Source organism: Trachemys scripta, chromosome 8 (assembly GCF_013100865.1).
Source record: "Trachemys scripta elegans isolate TJP31775 chromosome 8, CAS_Tse_1.0, whole genome shotgun sequence".
NCBI lineage: Eukaryota > Metazoa > Chordata > Testudines > Emydidae > Trachemys > Trachemys scripta.
Window position 1 is genome coordinate 75399418 of NC_048305.1, and position 23418 is coordinate 75422835.

A 23418-nucleotide genomic window follows, 5' to 3' on the forward strand; every position below is an offset into this window, starting at 1 on the left:
GATCTCTATCAAGCATTCTTAAAACTACAATACCCACCTGCTGAAGTGAAAAAACAGATTGACAGAGTCAGAAGAGTACCCAGAAGTCACCTCCTACAAGACAGGCCCAACAAAGAAAATAACAGAACACCACTAGCTGTCACCTTCAGCCCCCAACTAAAACCTCTCCAGCTCATCATCAGATATCTACAACCTATCCTGAAAGAGGATCCTTTACTCTCACAGATCTTGGGAGACAGACCTGTCCTAGCTTACAGACAACCCCCCAACCTAAAGCAAATACTCACCAGCAACCACACATCACTGAACAAAAACACTAACCCAGGAACCTATCCCTGTAACAAAGCCCGATGCCAACTCTCTCCACATATCTATTCAAGTGACATCATCATAGGACCTAATCACATCAGCCATACCATCAGGGGCTCGTTCACCTGCACATCTACCAATGTGATATATGCCATCATGTGCCAGCAATGCCCCTCTGCCATGTACATTGGCCAAACCGGACAGTCTCTATGCAAAAGCATAAATGGACACAAATCTGACATCAGGAATCATAATACTCAAAAACCAGTGGGAGAACACTTTAACCTGTCTGGCCATTCCATGACAGACCTGCGGGTGGCTATCTTACAACAGAAAAACTTCAAAAACAGACTCCAACCAGAGACTGCTGAGCTGGAATTGATATGCAAACTAGATACAATCAACTCAGGATTGAATAAGGACTGGGAATGGCTGAGCCATTACAAACATTGAATCTATCTCCCCTTGTAAGTATTCTCACACTTCTTATCAAACGGTCTGTACTGGGCTAGCTTGATCATCACTTCAAAAGTTTTTTTCTCTTACTTAATTGGCCTCTCAGAGTTGGTAAGACAACTCCCACCTGTTCATGGTGTGTGTGTGTGTGTGTGTGTGTGTGTGTGTGTATCCTCAATTTATGTTCCACTCTATATGCATCCGAAGAAATGGGCTGTAGCCCACGAAAGCTTATGCTCAAATAAAGTTGTTAGTCTCTAAGGTGCCACAAGTACTCCTGTTCTTTTTGCATTTAAGATGTGTTTTTAACTCATTTCAAGAGACTACTAAGGACACTGTACTTTAGCATTTAAATTATTCTAAATAAATAAAATATTGATAATTTAATTGAGGTTCTTGCCTGTTTGTATATCCTTCCAGAGAACCCAGGATTTGGAACTGTCTTCAAATATAACGAAGCAGCTCTGTTTCAATTTGTTTATCTAAAAAATAAAGATACAATTATGATTTTGTGAATATGTAGAAAATAAGGAAGAGCTTTATTTAACATTGTAGTCAAGCTTAACATGATGCTACAGGATTTCCTGCATGTTAAAAATTAGTTACCTTTTTGATAGTTCCAAGATAAAACAAGCCATCTGACCACCTCGCTAGGACATCCTGACCTTCTTCAAATTTACACACTGGCTTTTTGGCTTTCTGTCCATCCCGTAAGGACAGCTTGGCCAAGGATGTTGGTGTCTTTTGGTTTCGAGGTAAAGGAGACCGCTTTTGGACCAGTGAATTACCCACCCCTGTAGAGTCTCTAAAAGAAAAAGAAAAAACTAAATTAGGATAATGTATTAAACCTGTCACTTGTACTTCAGTCTGCCTTAAGAGCACTTACAAAGAAAAGCCTCTCTGCTAATCCCCAGAACTGTGTAATAAGTCAATAACTAAAACACATTGCCATTAAAATTCAAAAAGCATCAAAACCAAACAAGGGAATCCAATACTTAAGGGGGAAAAGGGAGGAAGGAGGAGAGACTGGTTCAATGTGAGGCCATAAAAACAAATTTGTAAGGTGACCTATATAATCATTGTTATTATTCCATAGTGATAGAAATTACTTGTTTTAGGGCAATGTGGATCTAGATAAGAAAATTGTCATTTTAGTAGCTCAAAAGTTACAACTCAGTTCTTCGAACAAACTGTCCCTTCTTCCAGGACAAGCTGCTCATCTACCTGTATTTAGATCCCCTGGATGCTCTAGCTGACCCAGTACATCTAACTTCATCCTGAAAACGAAAACACCTCCCCTCTCATTTTTCGAGTACATTGAAAGGCAGAAGAAACATTCTGCATGCCCAGACCATCACTTTGCTACATTTCTCTTCTGACTCCACTCAGAGAGTTGAGTTACAAACTACACAGAGAATGCATGTGGCAGATTGTCCCCAAAGTACACTATGGAACCAGGGACGCAGCTCCAGGGGGTGAAAGGACACAGACAGGTGCAAGGGAGCTGAAGGCCATAGTCATGGGCGGGAATGGAGATGAGGCCGCAGGGCTGGCAGCCAGGACCCCAGGCACAGGGCCAGGGGCGGAGCTGAGTGGTGCCCTCCCCCCAGGAGCTTACTTAAGTCCTAGCCACATACCCCCCCCGCAAAAGTTCCTTGGCACGCCCCACAATTTGGGGACCTCTGTGCGATGTAATACAGCTATAATTTGGTGGCATTTATGAGGAAACTGAGGTGGGAAGCAAGTTTTCATTTTCCACATAAATTTGGATAATTTATATACCCAGAATTTAAATAAAGTGCAACACTTAGTACAGCAGCCACAAATAAAGTTCCATTCATTTAGATCAGGGTTTCAGTTTTCCTAGCAAATTTTTTTCTTAATTTGTCTAAAAAGACAGTAGTCAAACAAAACTTTAAAATAGCTTAGGGCAGGTCTACACTACAAACTTGCATTGGCGCAGCTACAGCTCTTCTCGGCTTAATAACTCCACCTCTGTGAGAAGTGATAGCTATGACCATGGGAGAAGCTCTTCTGATGACAAAACACAATCTACATAGGGGATTAAAGTTGGTACACTACTGGGATAAGTCAACCTAAATTTCTCAGTCCCATCATTCCATGGGCTTCCTAGTACATTTAGCACTGCTTTTCAACAGACCCTGTAAACTGCGCACCCACAGTTCTCTGTCAGGAAGCATGGATCCTGCACAGCTCTCCAGTACTGCAAGGAGCCTTATGAACAGAATGCACCTGATTCTGCAGTGTTTCATGAGCTGCAAACTGATGAAGACACTGTGGTGTCTGCCCTGTTGTGTGCCAAGGACAGAAACAATTCAAGATTGCGGTTGGCATTCACAGAGCAGCCGACGGTTCTGGGTGTGAGAAATAAGTACTGAGTGGTGGGATTGCATTGTTATGTGGGTATGGAAAGATGAGCAGCGACTGCAGAACTTTCGGATGTGCAAAGCCATCTTCCCGGAACTGTGTGTGGATGCCCTCCAGCGCAATGACACGAAAATGAGAACTGCCTTAACAATGGAGAAGCCAGTGGTGATCGCAGTGTGGAAGCTGGCAATGCCAGACTGCTACCCAATAGTCACAAACCAGTTTGGAGTGGAAAAGTCCACTTTGGGGGTTGCAGTGATGCAAGCGTGCAGGGCTATTAATTGTCTCCTACTATGAAGGACTGTGACTCTACGCAACAGGTGTGAAATAGTGGCAATGGGATTCCTTAACTGTGGTGGGGCAATAAATGGCGCGTATATCCCCATTTTGGCCCCAGCCCACCTTATGACACAGTACATCAACAGAAAGTACTATTTTTCTATGGCATTGCAAGCACTGGTGGATCACCAAGATCATTTCACTGACATCAACACGGGCTGATTAAGGTGTATGACACACGCATCTTGAGGAACACTGGCCTGTATAGAAAGCTGCAAGCCGGGACTTTCTTTCCAGACCAGAGGGAATGTGGAAATGCCAGCTGTGATCCTGGGAGTCTTACATCAGCAACCCCGACTGCAGGGAGGAGCACTTCAACAACAGGCTCAGCAGGCGCAGGGCTTAATGGGGCATTGGCAGTGCCTCTTTGGCAGGTTAGACCTCAGTTAGGAAAATATTTCCATGGTCATAGCAGCCTGCTGTGTTCTGCATAACATTTGTGAAGCTAAAGGGGGAGGTTCCACAACGTGGAGCGCTGAGGTAGACCAGCTGGCTGCTGCTTTTGAGCAGCCAGATACCAGAGCTTTAAGTGGGGCTCAAAGGGGAGCTATTCGAATCAGGGAAGCTTTAAAAGAGCATTTTGACAATAAGCCGCTGTAATGTATTGAGCCAGGCATTGTTTTCTTGCATCTTAGTATGAATCTTGTAATGATTTGTGTGTGCGCAGTAATTTAAAACAATGCAAATGCACCTATTGGCATGGTCTGAATTTTAGCAGCAACCACTGTATATAGGAGACAGATTCATTCACTTTCTGTAAATACATTTTTATTCTACACTCATGCAAACATTTCTATGTTTGGTAGGAACATGAAAATCAAAAGCACAATTGCCAGGGAGGCTCTCACCGCTGGATGTATGTCCAGCAGTCGTGAAAAATCTCCCTTGGGTATGACAGCCCTAGAAGATGTGAGGCGTGTGTGAGGAGGGCCTAGAAGGCAGTTCAGTATGGGCTGCAGGAGGAAGTGAGCATGGATGTGTTCCACCTGAAGTTCATTCAGGGACTGCAACACATCTGTTTGCTCCCTAAGCAGCTTTATCATCTGCTCCTGCCTGTTTCCTATCCTATCCATCTGCAGTTTGTCATTGGTAACCTCTCTCCATGCTGTCTGCTCCCAATCCAAAGCACCAGAGGATTGCATCACCTCCTGGAACACATCATCTTCCTTATTCCTCTTGTTTTGTCTCCTTATCAGATGGAGAGGCTCAGCCAATGTGCAAGAGAAGACCTTCAAGGGCACCTCTGCTGATGCTAAAGAAACAACAGAGACAGAAGCTCTATTGTGAGTGCACTCACACCCTTGAGCCAACCAAGTTAGAAACACAACTGTCTCACTTTCCCATGGCAGGTATATAGCACAGCAGTAGCCCCAGCCATGCCGAGTTCAACATGAGGGTGACAGCATGGGAATTTCACTCCTGAGGGTAACCGAGGATGCAAGAGTACAGCTCCTGCATGCATGTAGATGCAGACTGGGTCTGTATGCTGCTCTCCTATGTGCTGCTAGGAAATTGTGCTTGCAGAAGTAATTGTCGATTGGCACAGCAAAGTTTCCTACTGCAGGGGAAGAAACAAGGCAGCCCTCCCAAGAAACCTTTGGCAGAGGATTGCAGATTACCTCCATGAAAGTTTTCTAGAGTTCTCTATGGATGATTCTTGGGACATCCCAGTGTGCATAAACTATTTTTTTCCACAGGGCCCCTCTGCCTACCTGCACAGGGGAATGAGAGCCAGATATAAACTGTACTTGTCTTGGTTCTTTCAATCCCTCTTCTACCCTGGTTAACAAACCAGATCAGCAGCATGTGTCCCTGCCGAATTAAAGCACAATGAATTTACCGGAGCTTCTGTCTCCTGCATTAGGCGCACCAGAGCCGGAGTGCTGGGACTGGCTAGACTGCTCCAGAATTAAAAAGAAGTTCTGGCTTGCCATGCCATTGGATGTCCCTGTCGCCTGTCCCCCATCCTCCTCCAACTCCACTTCCTCGTCCACTAAGTCATCCTCAGGGTTCACTCCACTGGCTATTGACTCCAGCCCCCCTAAAGTATCCACAGGGCTCTTGACAGTTGAGGTGGGGTTGCCGCTGAGGATGGCATACAGCTCCTTCTAGAAGCAGTACGTCCGAAGTGCCACACCAGAGCGACTATTAGCCTCTCTTGCCTTCTGGTATGCCTGCCTCAACTCCTTGATTTTTGAACAGCACTGCTGTGTCCCCCTATCATACGCCTTCTTTTTAGGTGACCCCTAAAACTCCTTAGTTCTTGGACGCTTTCTAATTCTTCGCAATCGTTCTGCCACCAATAACAAAGAGGGAGGCTGTGCTCCGAAGGTCATCTCTGTGAAGTTTAAATGCAACGTTTTACAGAAGCTGTATTGTTTACAACACAGACAACACTGTTTCAGTGCTTTAAAACACAGCCAGTACTCTCACACTGGTCACTAACTGGCTGACCCCAGGCAAGCGCACACAAGCCACAAGACCCCCAAAATGGTGATTGGGCACAGGGTCAGGGTAAATCACTGTTCCCAGACCCTGCTGTACACTGGGCACGTGGCTTTTGGGCAGCTGGGGAGAGGCCAGCACTGTAGGAGGCGGGGGACTGATAATCATTCCTGTCCCCACACTTTCCACAGGAGGCTATCATTATGGAAGATATCTCGCTGCTGAGGGTGAGCAGGTAATTAAGGGAGGGTCTCCTCCAAGCTTGTGGCTTCTGCCCTGGCCCCAGTGTGGCTAGCCTGTGTGCAGCAATGGTCTCTCCCCCCCCCCCCCAATGATGGTTCAGTGGTGCAGGAAAGTTACCATTAATGGGGCAAGAAACAAAGCAGCCCTTCCGAGGAATCTGTGGGAGCAGATTGCCCAGTATCACCATGAGAGTTTCCTGGAGATCTCTGAGGGAGATTCCCGTGAAGTGAGGGAGTGCATCAACAGCCTGTTCCACCGCTCAAACTAGGCATGAGGTAGGAGACAAGCCTGCTTTCTGCAACCCTCCTGCCCCCAACAACTGCTTCAGCAATTCCCCAAATCAGATCCGCTTACCAGGGGCCTCCTCTCCTCTTTGCGCTTCACCAAGATCTGACTGTTGTGACTGGCTAGGCATCTCTGGGGTAGAAAAGAGCTCCTGACTGCATGCATCTCTAGCCTCCGAGTCATCCTCTACCTCTGGTTCCCCCTCCCACTCTTCATCCAAGATTGCCGCCTCCTGGCTCAGTCCACTCTCGACTGGCAACAAAGCCAATGAAGTATCCACAGGGGACTTCGCAGTGGAGGTGGGGTCCCCACTGAGTATCACGTCCAGCTCTTTGTAGAACTGGCAGCTCATGGGTGCAGCACCCGAGTGGCTGTTTGCCTCTCACATCTTGTGGTAGGTGTTCTGCAGCTCCTTCACTTTGACCCTGCACTGCAATGTGTCCCGGTCATGGCCCTTTTCTATCATGCATCTAGAAATCGGTCCTTAGGTATCACAATTCTGACGGCTGAAGCACAGCTGTGACTGCACTGCCTCCTTTCCCCAAATGCCAATGAGGTCCAGCAGCTAGGCATTGCTCCAAGTGGGGGGGGGGGGGGGGTGGGGATCACCTGCTGCTTGGAGCAGGCATGGCCACCTGGAAAGATGCGCTGAGACCACTGCACGCATCACCAAGCAAACAGGAAGGGGACTTTCAAATATGCAAAGGAATGTATTGGGTGGGGCTGATGGTTGGTCACCGGAGGGCAGGACAGTAGAGTTCAAACCAATGGCCAGAGAGGTGAGAACAGGCATTGTGGGACACCTCCTGGAGGTCAATCGCAGCGCTGCAATCACCACAGTGTCTACACTGGCACTGCAGCGCTGTAGCCATGGCGCAGAAAGTTCTACGCCTCTCATCAAGGTGGTTTTTAAGAGCACTGCATCTGTGCAGTTTCTGCGCACTAAGTGGCTTGGCAGTGTGTACACCTTGGGAGTTACAGCGCTCAAAGCTGCTTTACCGCACACAAACTTGCCAGTGTAGTCGGGGCATGATGTACTGAAATCAGAAGTTCAATGGGCATGCACCACCCAATCCTGCAGAATCTGACTGTACTGAACATGTTCAGTGGTTGGAGCTTTAGCTACAGACAGTTATTCTTCAGACAAATAGAGGCAGTTGCAAAACTTCAGACTGATGAACTAAGCCTGGTATAGAAGCATTACACCACAAAGGTAGATCACTGCTCTTCATGGCAAAGAGAATGGCAATCATCCAGTGAAATCAAGCTACTCAAGATATTAAGCTACGTACCAGGCTGAAGTCCAATGTGAGTAGCTGTGCATGTTTGAATAGCAGTATGTACTTTGTTGTATGTGCATATGATCAAGATGATGAGCAAGTGAAAGAAATTAAAGTTATTAGGATTTTTCAACTCTGCAAGAACTACTGATGGAACTCTTACCCACTCTCCCCATCTAATCTCCTTGAACAAAACAAAAAACTCATTACCTCTAAGGGTGGCTGGGCCTGATACCAAGATTTTTCTAGAAAAATCCTCTGCTCTTCAAAAATGGACAGCAGGGGACGCGATTCCCACTGAATATTGACATTCATGCTGCCCCCTTTCTCAACATAATTGCAGGTGATGCTATATATCCACTTTTATCATGTGTAGTAACACCATGCCCTGCTTACACACATCTGGGAATGATGCCAATTCAGCTACACATTAAGCAGGTGCAAAGAGGAGGTAAAGTGGTTTTGGGACACTGAAAGAAAAGTAGAGAAAGTCTAGCCCACAATGACTGTTCAGTAGCTAATTGTGACATAGGATACATATTGGCAAAAGATCCCGTTCTTTGTAAACAACTCTCACCTCAGACCTGTTAAATAGGCTAAAAGTAGATGTAAGTGCTCACAAGTGCTATGTGGTTTATAGGAGCAGCGGTTTAAGGTCTTGGCTACACTTGTGAGTTGCAGCGCTGTAAAGCCGCCCCCAGCGCTGTAACTCACTCCCCGTTCTCACTGACAAGGCATTTGCAGCGCTGTATCTCTGTGGTTGCAGCGCTACATGTACTCCACCTCTCCGAGAGGAATAGCAAGTGCAGCGCTGCCGCTGCAGCGCCAGCGTGGCCGCCCAATGCACTGTGAATGGCCTCCAGAATTATTTGGCAGTATCCCACAATGCCTGTTCTAGTCACTCTGGTCATCAGTTCAAACTCTACTGCCCTGGCCTCAGGTAACCAACCATCTGATCGACCCTTTACATTCCCTGGGAATTTTAAAAATCCTCTTCCTGTTTACTCAGCCTGGCATGGTGTGGAGTGTTATCAGCAAATCTTTCCAGGTGACCATGCCTCCACACGCCAAGCGAGCCCCAGCATGAAGCAATGGCAAGTTGATGGACCTCATCAGTGTTTGGGGGGAGGAAGCTGTACAGTCCCAGCTGCGCTCCAGCCATAGGAATTACGATACCTTCGGGAAGGTATCAAAGGACATGATGGAAAGGGGCCATGACCGGGACGCCCCGTAGTGCAGGATTCAAGTCAAGAAGCTGCAGAGTGCCTACCGCAAAGCCCGGGACGCAAACGGCCGCTCGGGTGCTCCCCCCGCAACCTGCCGATTCCACAAAGAGCTGGATGCAATACTTGGGGTTAACCCCACCTCCACTCAGAGCACCACCATGGACATTTCAGAGCCGGTGTGGGGGGAGGGGAGGAGGAAGAGGAAAACAGGAGTGATGGTGGTGGGCCGGATGGAGACACCCCGGAATCCCTGGAGCCATGCAGCCAGGAGCTCTTCTCGAGCCAGGAGGAAGGTAGCCAGTCACAGCGGCTGGTACTTGGTGGAGGACAAACAGAAGAGCAGGTTCCCAGTGAGCGTTTTTGTTTTTTTTTCCTCCAGGAAGGAATTTTTTCGGTGCAGGCTCTTTGGGAGAGGAGGGTTAGGCATGCATGCCTAGATGCGGCATAATGCATTGATGTGGTTTATCACATCGCGGTAATCGGCCTCAGTAATCTCCTTGAATGTCTCATCCAGAACGTGTGCAATGCGCTTGCACAGGTTTATCGGGAGAGCCACCATGGTCCTTGTCCCAGCCAGGCTAACGTGTCCACACCACTGTGCTGCGAGGGGCGGGGGCGGGGGGGACCATTGCTGCACGCAAGCAAGCTGCATATGGGCCAGGGCGGAAGCCGCATTGCAGTAGAAGACCCTCTGTTGCTTCCCAGGTCACCCTCAGCAGCGAGATATCGTCCAGGACGAACTCCTATGGAAAATGTTGGGACAGTGTTCAGTGTAGGTACCCCTGAAGCTGTTGGCTCTCCCCAAGGCACAGAAACCCAGAGGACAGTGCAGCCCTGAAATAATCAGTCCCCCTTACTCACCATTTTGAGGCTCCAGTGGGATATGTGTGCTCTGTTTTGGATGGGAAAATTATGCTATTGTGTAGACCCTGTGTGTTTTCTACTCCTTAAGTGCGGGGGGAAATCATTACTCTGTCTGGTATAAACAATGCTGCCTCTTAAATGTTGCATTTTGCCTATACAGCTGCATCAACCTTGAGACTTCAGCCATCCCTCTTATCCCTGCTCAGAGACTGCAAAGACTCAGGAAGAGACCGCAAAAAAGCAAAGACGACATGCTGCAAGAAGTGATGCGGCAATCTATTAAAGAGAATGAGAAAGCACAGGACTGGAGGGAGAGAGAAAGCAGGATTCGGCAGGAAAACGCAGCGCAACGGCAGCAAAGCACTGATAGGCTCATAAGCAACCTGGAGCGCCAAGCAGACGCTATCCAGGAGCTGGTAGCATGCAGAAAGAGGAGCAGTACCGCAAACGCCACCCTCCCCACAGCCCTTGTCCCAAAACTCTTTCCGTTGTGCTCCACTGTCACCTCCAACCCACTTTCCCCAACTTCCGTGTTCTTCACATCACCCGCTGCCTCCAACACCAGTATCTTCACCACCCAGCCCTGAAAAACACGACCCTTACTCTCTGCACTCAACCCCCATCACCATGCAGTATAGCGGTCCTGAAGTGAAGCACTCACTGCACAGCACATCAGACAGGACATACACGAATCTGTGATTGTACTGTTCCCCGCTCCACCCTCTTGACTCTTTTCAATAAATAATTTTTTTTCTTTTCAATAAATGGATTCTTTGGCTTTGAAAACATTCTTTATTATTGCATAAAGTAAAAGACTCCTTAGCCCAGGAAATAAACAGGCACTGCAAGTCTGCTTAGCAAACACTGATTCCTAAAGATTGGAACTACTGCACTTCACTCCCATGCAGGGCACGAGATATCACTGCTGGTTTTCAGCCTCAAATTGCTCCCTCAAGGCATCCCTAATCCTTGCAGCCCCACGCTGGGCCCCTGTAATAGCCCTGCTTTCTGGCTGTGCAAATTCAGCCTCCAGGTGTTGAACCTCGGAGGTCCATGCCTGAGTGAAGCTTTCACCCTTCCCTTCACAAATATTATGGAGGGCACAGCACGCGGATATAACCGCGGGGATGCTGTTTTCGGCCAAGTCCAGCTTCCCATACCGAGATGGCCAGCGGCCCTTTAAATGGCCAAAGGCACACTCCACAGTCATTCGGCACCGGCTCAGCCTATAGTTGAACCGTTCCTTGCTGCTGTCAAGGCTCCCTGTGTAGGATTTCATGAGCCACGGCATTAACGGGTAAGCGGGATCTCCAAGGATCACAATGGGCATTTCAACTTCCCCTACCGTGATCTTCCGCTCTGGGAAAAAAGTCCCGGCCTGCATCTTCCTGAACAGCCAAGTGTTCCAAAAGATGCGTGCGTCATGCACCTTTCCGGGCCAGCCTGTGTTAATGTCAATGAAACGCCCACGGTGATCCACAAGCGCCTGGAGAACCATAGAGAAATACCCCTTCCGATTAATGTACTCAGATCCTAGGTGGGGTGGTGCCAGAATAGAAATGTGCGTCCCATCTATTGCCCCGCCACAGTTAGGGAACCCCATTTGTGCAAAGCCATCCACTATTTCCTGCACATTACCCAGAGTCACGGTTCTTCTGAGTAGGATGCGATTAATGGCCTTGCAAACTTGCATCAACACGATTCCAACGGTTGACTTTCCCACTCCAAACTGTTTGCAACCGACCGGTAGCTGTCTGGAGTTGCCAGCTTCCAGATTGCAATAGCCACCCGCTTCTCCACTGGCAGGGCAGCTCTCAATTTCGTGTCCTTGCGCCGCAGGGTGGGGGCGAGTTCCTCACACAGTCCCACGAAAGTGGCTTTTCTCATCCGAAAGTTCTGCAGCTACTGCTAGTCATCCCAGACTTCCATGACTATGTGATCCCACCACTCGGTGCTTGTTTCCCCGAGCCCAAAAGCAGCGTTCCACCGTGCTGAGCATGTCCGTGAATGCCACAAGCAATTTCGTGTCATACGCGTTACGCAGCTCGATAGCATCGTCTGACTCCTCATCCTCACTCTCACTTTGGATCTTAAGGAATAGTTCGACAGCCACACGTGACGTGCTGGCGAGACTCGTCAGCATACGCCTCAGCAGTTCGGACTCCATTTCCCACAGATAGATTGCGCTGCACAGAAACAGTTGAAAGATGGCACCAAAGGTGGACCGAAACAACGGGATTTCTGGGATGCGAAGCGATGCATCACGGGGCATTGGTACAGGACCCAGAATCCCCTGCACCCACACCCCCTTCCCACAACCCACGGCGCCAGAATGGGAAAAGGCGATCCGTGGGATAGCTGCCCATAATGCACCGCTCCCAAAAGCGCTGCAATTGCCGCAAATGTGGCCACGACAGTGCGCTGGGCAGCTGTCAGTGTGGACAGACTGCAGTGCTTTCCCTACTCAGCTGCACAAAGTCAGGTTTAGCTCACAGTGCTGTACATCTGCGAGCGTAGCCAAGGCCTCGGGGGGGGGGGGGGGGGGGAAGAATGGTAAATTGGGGATCCTCTGCACCTTTGGATGATTCAGTTGGGATTTGTTAACTCGTTACACTGAACACATCTTGCAGGATATTTATCCGTAAGCTATATCAGGTGAGGTTTCTACAGAAAAGCTCATAACTTGTCAAAACTCAGTCACTGGCAGATGTACGTTCAAGTAATATTTAAGGAAGTGTATTTGTACTCAAAGTAATTACTACTCCAAGTTCAAAAAGCATAATCATCAAGAGGCAACGCCCAGAATGCCCATCCAAGCATTCCTCCTAATCAGAAGGCAAGGTAACATAAGGCTCAACTGACCGGCCTTGCTCCCTCCCAAAACTATCAATGGAAAACCAGAGGCATTACCCAACCATCAAAACTTTTTGAAGGAACATTACAACAGAGCTTCACTCTGGCTGTGAATAGAAACAAAAGACTTTTCAGTGTAACAGTGTAGGGAAAACAAGAAGTCCGGTGGCACCTTAAAGACTAAGATTTATTTGGGCATAAGTTTTCGTGGGTAAAAAACCTCACTTCTTCAGATGCATGGAATGAAAATTACAGATGCAGGCATTATATAATGACACATGAAGAGAAGGGAGTTACCTCACAAGTGGAGAACCAGTGCTGACAGGTCAAATTTGATCAGGGTGGATGTAGTCCACTCCTAATAATAGATGAGGAGGTGTCAATTCCAGGAGAGGCAAAACTGCTTTTGTAATGAGCCAGCCACTCCCAGTCCCTATTCAAGCCCAAATTAATGGTGTTAAACAGCAGAACTAAAATTCATTTCTCTTTGAAGTCTGTTTCTGAAGTTTTTTGTTCAAGTATAGCTACTTTTAAATCTGTTATAGAATGTCCAGGGAGATTGAAGTGTTCTCCTATTGGCTTTTGTATGTTACCTTTCCTGATGTCCAATTTGTGTCCATTTATTCTTTTATGTAGGGACTGTCCGGTTTGGACAATGTACATGGCAGAGGGGCATTGCTGGCACATGAAGGCATATAACATTAGTAGATGTGCAGGTGAATGAACTGTTGATGGTGTGGCTGATGTGGTTGGGTCCTCAGATGGTGTTGCTAGAGTAGATATGGGGACAGAGTCAGCAACGACATTTGCTACAGGGGTTGGTTCCTGGATTAGCGTTCCTGTGGTGTGGTGTGTAGTGGCTGGTGAGTATTTGCTTCAGGTTGGGGGGCTGTCTGTAAGCGAGGACTGGCCTGCCTCCCTAGGTCTGTGAGAGTGAGGGATTGTTTATCAATGATCTACAACCTATCCTGGAAATGTGCTGGAGAGGTTTTAGCTGGGGGCTGTACGTGATGGCCTGTGGTGTTCTGTTATTTTCCTTGTTGGGCCTGTCCTGTAGTAGGTGATTTCTGGACACCCGTCTTGCTCTGACAATCTGTTTCCTCACTTCCCCAGGTGGGTAGTGTAGTTTTAAGAATGCTTGATAAAGATCTTGTAGGTGTTTGTCTCTGTCTGAGGGATTGGGAGTGTAGGGAAAGACACTCTGGATCCTTTCACTGAGGAAACTCCTTGGGGAGTGAGGGTGCTTTCAGGAACATCTTGGACCTTGGCTATTGAGAAACTAGCCAGCTCTGCAATACACTAAACTCTGGGTGGGGGCAGAAGGGAGAAATCTTTCCAGTCTAATAAAGTGAATTCTAACTATTGATAAAATGGGAACCTGGGTCTAAACTTATGATTTTGTTTTGTGGTGGAAACAAGTAGTTACAATACACTATATCTAGTTAAATAAATCTACTAGGAATAAAGATTTAACAAAGTGCTCACAAGTGCTGTGTGGTTTATAGGAGCAGCGGTTTAAGGAAAACTGATAAATTGGGGGTACACCGCACCTTGGGATGCAGACCATCTGGAATGTATGAGAGTAGCCGGTGTCGGGGCTGAATATCACAGAGGAATGATTCATTGGGATTTGTTAACCTGCCTAGACAAGGAAGGGCCATAAACCCAGAGGAGAATGCTTTTGAGGGGCTGAAGGGCTGGCAGCCGTCAGGGAGCTGACACCCAGCTACCACAAGAAAGACCCTTGTCATTAGATGCAGGGGTTAACAAGGTGACTCCCCGGCCTGGGTCCTACAAGAACCATCACACTAATGTAGCAGTTTGCAGAGCTGAAAACAAGCTATGCTGTTGCAGGCTTTATTCTAACATGTAGTCAGCATGTTGACCAAATCAAAATACTCAGTGCACACTGTCAAGTAAGCATGAGGAACTTGGAATGGATAAGTAAATCATCACTTCTTTATCACCCATTGATACACAAGATGAGAATTGGCATTACACTTGATCTTTATTACTTATTCCAGTCTTAGGCTAGGTCTACACTGCACATCTTACAGCAGCACAGTAAGGCACGCAGTGTAGCTGCTCTTTGTTGGCAGGAAAGAGCTCTTCTGCCAACAAAATAAAACCAGCCCCAACCAAGGGCAGTAGCTTTGTCCAAGGGAGAGCGTCTCCCACCAACAAAGCACTGTCCACACCGGTACTGTTTGTCATTAAAACTTTTGTTGGTGTTTCCCCCCTCCACACGCACACACCCCTGCCCAACAAAAGTGAAGTGTAGACATTGCCTTATTTTCTATGGAGATGAGGAAGAGCATTGTTAGTCTACCCACAGGCCATTTGCTGCTATGAAATGGTTGTGTGTGTGACAGTGGAATTATAGATACAGATACAAAAACAAGACTATCTTAGTGGTACATGGTGGAATGATACAATACAGTAGTGAAGACTGGTACACTTGATGTTCAACTTACACAGTGGCTCTCTTTTCCAGAAATTTCTTAAACTTTAAAAAGTTAGGCTAGCTGTAATAACAAAACAACTTAATATATTCACACTAAAAAAAGGGTTGAGATATATTAAAGGTTCATAAAATACTTCATTTGGATTCCAATTTTCCTTCCCACAACTTCATCAAGGAGGTAGAAAAACCCTGGAAAATTGGACCTGAATGTACAAAATGATACAAACATATCTGAGTGAGTTTGCAGAACCTGAACCAATAGCTGAGATGAGAATTACTTTACTCATTTCAGTAAATATTTACTCAGATGCCAATAATGATTTTAAATTCAACACTTAACCTTACACTGCTCAAAATATGAAAAAGAAAGTATCATTATGATCTAATCTGAGCAACAACTCATTTTTGGTACCACAAGTAAATAGGCCTGGGAAAGGAATACCCTGCTAAACTAATGTGGGAGATAAAGGGGTATCTGCACCTCACCAAGGGAAAGCCCAATTAAAAGAGCCCAACAAACCCCCATGGCTGTAGCGGCAAGAAGCCAAGCCCAAGGACCAATGTAGAAACTATTCAGCATACATGATCATATTCTGAACATCTCCACAATTCAAGAGATGTGTTTCAAGTGGACAGAGTTTGTTTTTTGGGCACGACTTCCCCTACCACCAATTTGAACACTGAGTAGCATCATACGAATTGAAAAAAAAAATGGTAGTGGAAAGAAGGGGCAGGTCTTAAGTGAATGGATACGACAAGCAAAAAAGTAATAAAGTTATGACAAGAATGAAAGTTAATGAATTGACAAGTGAAGTTATTTTTAGTCACACACTAAAATTTGTTTACTTCTATTGAACTTCACTGACCAATATTTTGGAAAAACAAAGTCCAAAAGATATACTACCACCTGGCCTTCATATAAGGCCTAATCTACACACCATTTTGGTACCATTTAATTATTTTGATGAGGGGTGTGATTTTATACTTAAAGTGGTGCAATTGCTAGTGTGGACACAGTTATATCACTATAAAGGCACTTATATAAGCCATACCAATATAAGCCCAGTTATAGGAATATAACTGTGGGATATGCATGTGTACCACTTAACTATATTGGTTTATAGAAATACATGTAATTAAGTGGTACAAAAACTTTCTAGACAAGCCCTAAGCTTTGAGCGCTCACAACACATTGAAATTCTTGCTACCAAAACTAGGGAAGACCAGACTTTACACTCTTGATATTTAAGCTTTAAACATCTACCTGCTTTAAATAAAAAAAAAATAAAATAAAAAAAAAGACCACACACAATTCCCAGGCCTTTTTTATATACCATAAACCCAAAAAGGTTTAAGCTTCCCCTTCCCGCTACCCCGCAATCTTTTGCCTTTTAAGGCAGTTTTAAAATAAGCTTAAATTCACTTTTTATTGTTATTTCATAAGAAAAACAGATTTGTGACCGATAATAAAAATCAGTAACTTCCTAAATGCAGAACTTTATTACACAATACATTCATATTACACAACAATGGTAAATTGTGAGTTTCCATCATAATCAAATTCTCACTGGCTTGCAACACAGGTTACTGTACATAACAGTATATATTTGAGTATTTTCTACCCTTTTATGGCAGAATAAATATTTAAAATTTATTTTGATTTCCAAGCTTCCTGTCCCAGCCCACATACTAGATAATGTTTTCACCCGTCAGCTCACAGACTTTTACAGAACTTTGTATTACAGTAACACTTGGTGCCAAAGTTGTGCCAGGAACTGTACAAACACATAAGATATAGGCTCTACCCTAGAAGACAAGTGTATTTCACTCTAAGTGTACGTCTATACTTACCTCCGGGTTCGGCAGTAAGCAATCGATCTTCTGGGATCGATTTATCGCGTCTTGTCTAGACACAATAAATCGATCCCGGAAGTGCTCCCGGAAGTGCTCGCCGTCAACACCGGTACTCCTGCTCAGCGAGTGGAGTACGCAGAGTCGACAGGGGAGCCTGCGTGCCGCGTGTGGGCCCACGGTAAGTTCGAACTAAGATACTTCGACTTCAGCTACATTATTCACGTAGCTGAAGTTGCGTATCTTAGTTCGAAGTGGGGGGTCAGTGTAGACCAGCCCTAAACCAAGAAACATACAAAGGATAGAGGTAGAAACGCAGTCTTATACAATTTTTAAGTATACAATCAAATCAAAGTTTGAAAATGTATAATATGCCAAATCCATCTGCCACTCAAGCCATTGTTAATTGACAGATTTTTTTTAATAGGCATCAGCAGAAGTGGGTCTTAACTATCATTTGAAGGAGAATATGCCTTTCTTTATGATTGCCTTCAGGGAGGCTCTCTCACATGTAGGGTGTTACTTGCTAGCAAGTGAGGCTGATTATAAACAATTCAGACAATAGATATCAACTTTTACTTAACACCCACCCACCCACACGAGTTGGAGTTCCTTAAGACAGTTTGTGCTAAGAAGTAGAGGAAAGCAGAATACTGGACATGGTCAATAGATCATTTTTGATTACTTATGAGTTTCTTCAAACAAAGATGTTTATTCTCTCTGAGAACTAGGGCCTGGTATTCACTATGAATTTACATTGGTATAGCTATGTCTCTTAAATCATCACAGCAGCGCAGCTGCACCCCTAAGTGCAGACATACCCCAAGTGTGTCAAATATTAAGATCTTAAATCTAGGCATTTATAACATGCTCACAGGTGCAAAAAAGTCAGCATTTCTGGTGTATTTTATCTATATTGGGATAAGTAACCCCAGATTTTGGCACTATCACTCTGGAGTTCTCAAGAATGCTTTTTGCTGAAGCACTGAAAATGGAGACATACTACAGGCTGAATGTTTAAGTATAGCCTATTTAGTTTGATTGTTATACCTTGAGACCTGACACAAATAGACTGTCACTCCGAAATAAACAGTTTGTCACTAGTAAAGTGTAAACAAAATAGAAATTATGAAGAAAAATATATTTAGTCTCAGTTCTGAAGGAACAATCCTATAAATACCAGATAGAAGTGCTGAATACTGAAAAAAGGTACTTCAATTCATATTCAGTAGAAGGGTCCAAAAGGGCACAAATATTAGAACTAATGCATAATGTTGCTGATAAAACCTTCCACAGCAGTCTACAGTCCTATTTTTAGGCTTCTTAGTAAAGAAGAGTTCCTTTAGTTATGAACCTTTAATTTCTGGCAGTCTTTCTGCCAAAGAATTGGAAAAGGCCAGATTCTTCCAGTACCTTTCAGAATCTGGCATAAGAAAAGGATACTTTAAGTATACGAAAAACAGACAAAAGTAGGACAAATCAGTTTTATATAGTCTGGCTCTCTCTTTTGAGCATGAAAAGTACATTAAGGTGGACTTACATTTATAAGGTCTACAACTGCTTTTGCAGTGTAACATTAATTGTTCTAGTTTTTGAGACAAACCCTCTCACTTTTGTTGTATTACTGTTATTCAATATCAGTGTGTTTCTAATATTCTTATATTGATAATTGCTGTCACTTCCGTTTTCTGTGAAATTTTTTTAAAGTGTTGGATAGTTTAAGAGACTTTACTGTAAGCCAACAGACTGAATATATACCTCTCAAAAATCTATTTTTTAAACATTCGCACTCATTTCAAGGGCAATATTCATTCTACTTTTGAACACTACAGTTTACTACAGCCCCAACTGTGACTATAACAGGATATCATGCAGTATGCTATCCCACTAAAGGATTATTAAAATGTTTTGGAAAAAAGTCATAGATCTTGGCAGTCATTTTTGCTCCGAGTTCTTCTTTCCTCTAGTTAGACACCTGGGGAAAACCTTTATCAACCACAGAACATTTTTCATTTGTTCATATTGCTTTTCAAATACACCTCTACCCCAATTTAACGCTGTCCTCGGGAGCCAAAAAAAAAAAAAAAAAACTTACCGCGTTATAGGTGAAACTGCGTTCTATCGAACTTGCTTTGATCCACCGGAGTGCGCAGCCCTGCCCCCCCGGAGCGCTGCTTTACCGCATTATATCCGAATTCATGTTATATCGGGTCGCGTTATATCAGGGTAGAGGTGTAGTTTTATCCTGTCAACTCATCCATGATAGTCGGCATTTGATGCAAACAGCTATTTTCTTTGTTATGGAATACAGGTTCTTAAAAAGGGTAGAAAAGCATTCCTATGGCCCTTTCAATCATAGTTAAGACTACCTAGGAATCTCCTTCATTCCACACATGAAAGAGATGCAACTGCCCTTAACATATACGATTTATCCTCAGAAGTGAAGAAATAGGAAAACTGGTTAAGTCCTTGAGAAGAAATCCTAGTGAATACTGCCACTAGACTATCTTATCTTGTAATCACATTCTCTCTGAAGATCCTAAAAACCCTAACTTTCCATAATTCACAGTATTTATTTTTAGTATCATTTCTCATAAAAAGTCCATCAAGCCTCAAAGTCTTTAAAGAGTTATCACAGAATGGTGGACTAGTCTCCATGAACCTATTACTAGAACAGTAAGGTTATAGGTTAACTTGTGTGTACACACACACGAGCGCGATAAAGGGAAAGGGAAAAAATAAGATACCAGAACATTAACAAGTCTCACCTTGTTTGTTTCTCTTCCCTAAATCCTTTGCCTCAAATGTTTAGTGTACAGACTCCTTGGGTTAAGGATGATCTTTTGTGTTTGTGCAGTACCTACCATGTTGTTAGAACTGCCGGAAACAAATACTTGAGGGTGGACCTCATGACATACTTGCCCAAGACACTTCCATTTGAGTTGTATTGAAAAAGGGCATAACTTTGCCTATGAAACAGAAATCTACCCTCAATCTTAAAAAACACACCACACACACACACACACCATAAAGAGAACTCAGTCTTCATTTCCTCCTAGGCCATCCTAAAAAAGGAGTGACCCTTAAAAGAGCAATTTATCTTCCCCAAGTTTCTTTCTATGGAATAATCTACACCTGAGAAGCAGAAGAAAAAGTGAGCTTTGAAAAGTATCAGAGGGGTAGCCATGTTAGTCTGGATCTGTAAAAAGCAACAAAGAGTCCTGTGGCACCTTAAAGACTAACAAATGTATTGGAGCATAAGCTTTCGTGGGTGAATACCCACTTCGTCAGACGCAACACCTTTGGAAGTCATTTAACACTAGAAATGTGTCAGAACTGACTGAGAAAGGATCCATCCTTAATTTTCTTCCCTCAAGGTTAAGTTCAACCTCCCTGACAAATACCACCTGTATTTTTCAATAGGATGATCCGTTTCTGAAGTGATGCTGTCAGCTTGAAATCTAGTTCTTTTCAAAATGTTAAAAGTTGTTTCAGGTATTACGCTGGCCCAGGGACCCTCTGGCAATGTTTGTGGTTTTACAATCCTCCTAAGGCTTTTTCAAGACATTTCTCTCTCCCTTCCCTAGAGGAAGGCCTACACAAACAAGGTGAAACTGGCTACCTAAGGAGGTTAGCAATACAAAGTGCTGTTAAGTATGCAAACAAATGAAAAATTTAATCTAAACTGTTACATAATATCAAGTGTTACTTTTAATGCTTTTTTAACCAAAACAAAAAACAAACCACCAGACCAAGTGCGATTAAAACACTCTTTAAAGCCATTCTCAGATGCACCCAAAACAGTAACACCTCCCCCACTCAAACGTCTCCCAAGAATATGGATGCCCACCCTTTACTAGCCAATGCTACTGTTAGCCAAATGCTATCTACTATTCTTCTCTCACACACTGGGCAGGGGGTGTTCCAAATCCAGGGAAAACTGAAAAGAACTTAATATTTCTAGGATAACTTTTGGAATTAAAAGTGGTGCAGCGTATAATGTACATCTTGTTACACATCAAGTTTAGCAAAAAAATATTCCACATATTTTACTGGATACCAGCCAGATTAAACAAACCTTTCAGAAACAGAGTGGAAATGTGATTTAGCACAATGGAAGACATTATCAAGGAGAAGCAGCATAGCCCTGTTCTCCCAAACCTGTGGGGCCACACAAAACATCACTACACCAAAAATACTCCTTCTGGAATAGTCTTAATAAAGGTTCACATCTCACAAGCTTGCAGCTCCTTACAGATATCCCCCTCCCCCGTTTCACTGCCTCATTCTGCTCATTTCCCTTTCTTTCGCTCTCTCAATCTCTTTGTTTCCCCTTATTCTCTCTCCAGTTCTCTCTTCATACAAATTGAAATAGTGTCAATTTATTAGCCTATACTCCAATATTGCACTACTCAGGCTTTTTACATCTTTCATCTTCAACAAATCCTTTGAACTGAATTGTAACCTGAAATCTCTGTTTTAAAGGGATAGACAACAAATCATTTCTGTCGACATTTTCATCTACTATGGTTACATGTAATAAATATTAGAAGAAACTATTTTCTCTATTGATTACTTAGGTGTTTTTGACATTAGTTTGTGTATAGTTACTGTCACCATTTCCCCCTGCATAGTCAGCCAGTCTCCCGTTTATGGGCAAAGACAGATCATGTTTTAAATGTATTGCTAACATGCTTTGACATTTTTAAAATTATAAACAGGGCCAAATTTTCAGAAACTCACAGGATACATATTATCCTAAAGAAAGAATGTTGTAATTATAATTTTATTTAGGCTCTTTCATTCAAATTGTATCCAAAACGCTCCAACTGGTTAAGTGCAACTCCAGTCCTTTAAAATGTTGCCAAGTGGACACTGGTCTCAATTTGAAAGTATAAAGAAGCATCTTGTTATCTCCTATTAAAACAAGGAAAACATCAACCCATTTTCTTTTGTGAGTCAAGTGCTAAGAAAGGGGGTGTTGCGATGGCTTTCTAGTTACACTAACCACCACCAGTTTCCATAGTTTTGGGAAAGAAACATCTAAAGTTTCTCAGTACAACACAACATATTAAATTTGTTATAATTCATCCATCTTTGAGATGAAAGGTGCTATTGTAAAAGGTACATTATCTGCACAAAAAGTGAATAGTCCTTCAAATAAGCATGCCCTCTCTCCCTTTGTGTTGATTTTTCTTTTTATACTTTAACAGCTTTGTCGATAGTCAGACACAGTTGTCTAATAAGGAAAGCCACCATCTAAACACTCAACTACACCCCACACCACCCAGATTCCCTCCAGAACCCCCAAGATGGTGATGTGACCCTATTCCTGTTCTCCCCTTTGTTTGGTCTCCACAGGGCACTTGCAAATCCCCTTATCATCTGCCTGTTAAAGTCAGCTTCGGAGACAGCCCTTATTTCTGAAGTCCTCTGGCCCCTAAATATGCCCCACAAGACCTAAGTGTGCCCACAATGAGTACAGCACTGGGGGAAGGGAGAAGAGCGGATGGAGGGCTGGGCTGGGTTTCCCCGCCCGGCTGGGGCTCGACCCTCCCCGCCCCCTTTCGGGGAGCCCTCTATGGGGGGGCGGGTGAAAGGCCCTAACAGCCCACCCCACAGACTCCGGGGCGGCCGCCCGCCCCCACCGCGGAGAGCCCGGCCTCCCTCACCTCATTCGGTCTCTCCAGTGGTGCCAACCGCCTCATGCAGGGAAATCAGCGGACTCAGCACCCTCCCCCCGGAGCCTCTCTGCGGCCGGGCCCTCCGTGCGCAGCGCCCCCAGACAGCCCTCGCCGGGCGGAGAGTGGGGGAGGGTCAGAGCCGATTCACACACTGCCCGGCTCCGCCGCAGCCGTTCGCCATTTTTGTTTCCCGCGGAGGAGAAGCTAGTGCATTGTGGGAAAAAACAAAGAGCCTCACCCCCCCGCCCCAGCTGGGTCCCGCCTGCGTTGCACGGCAGCTCTCCGGACAGGGGGCGGGGAGTGGGGGAGAAGGCCGAGAGACAGCGGAAGGACACATGCCATAGCCAGTCTCTGCCGCTGGTGAACAAAGAAGAACTATTTTAGACTTGATTGCAGCGAGTGTGAATCCCTCCTCCGAGTCCTCCCCCTCGGAACTAGTTGTAGCAGAGCGGAGAGTGTGGGAGGGTCGTTCTCCACACTTACCTATTGTTCCCCCTCTTCAGTCACACTTCGGGGGGGCGGGGTCGCAGCCCTCCCCTCCCCCCATAACTGCTAACGCTTTCCCACGTACCCAGGTCTCTGGCTGTGCCAGGTCCCCACAGTCCGACAGCCAGCAGCATGCAAAGAAATATGGGCCTGGAGAGATCCCCGGAGGACACCTACAACAAGGAGTCTGGTGGCACCTTAAAGACTAACAGATTTATTTGGGCATAAGCTTTCGTGGGTAAAAA

The 23418-nt window shown here is 45.0% G+C and overlaps 1 protein-coding gene across 3 annotated transcripts in view; it reads right to left on the minus strand.

Moving 5' to 3' along the window:
* Positions 1-22906, minus strand: part of MTF2 (metal response element binding transcription factor 2) — a 53616-nt gene extending 30710 nt beyond the window's left edge. For 2 of the 3 annotated variants that reach the window (XM_034778441.1, XM_034778440.1), the window contains exons 1-4: positions 22676-22906; positions 4638-4744; positions 1372-1570; positions 1166-1247 (exon numbers count right to left, since the gene is read on the minus strand). In XM_034778441.1, coding sequence (XP_034634332.1) covers positions 1166-1247; positions 1372-1570; positions 4638-4654 — 298 coding nt within the window. In that variant the 5' untranslated portion in view covers positions 4655-4744; positions 22676-22906. The remainder of the gene's footprint in view (positions 1-1165; positions 1248-1371; positions 1571-4637; positions 4745-22675) is intronic. The other variant, XM_034778442.1, reaches the window with a different exon arrangement.
* Positions 22907-23418: the final 512 nt, after the last annotated feature.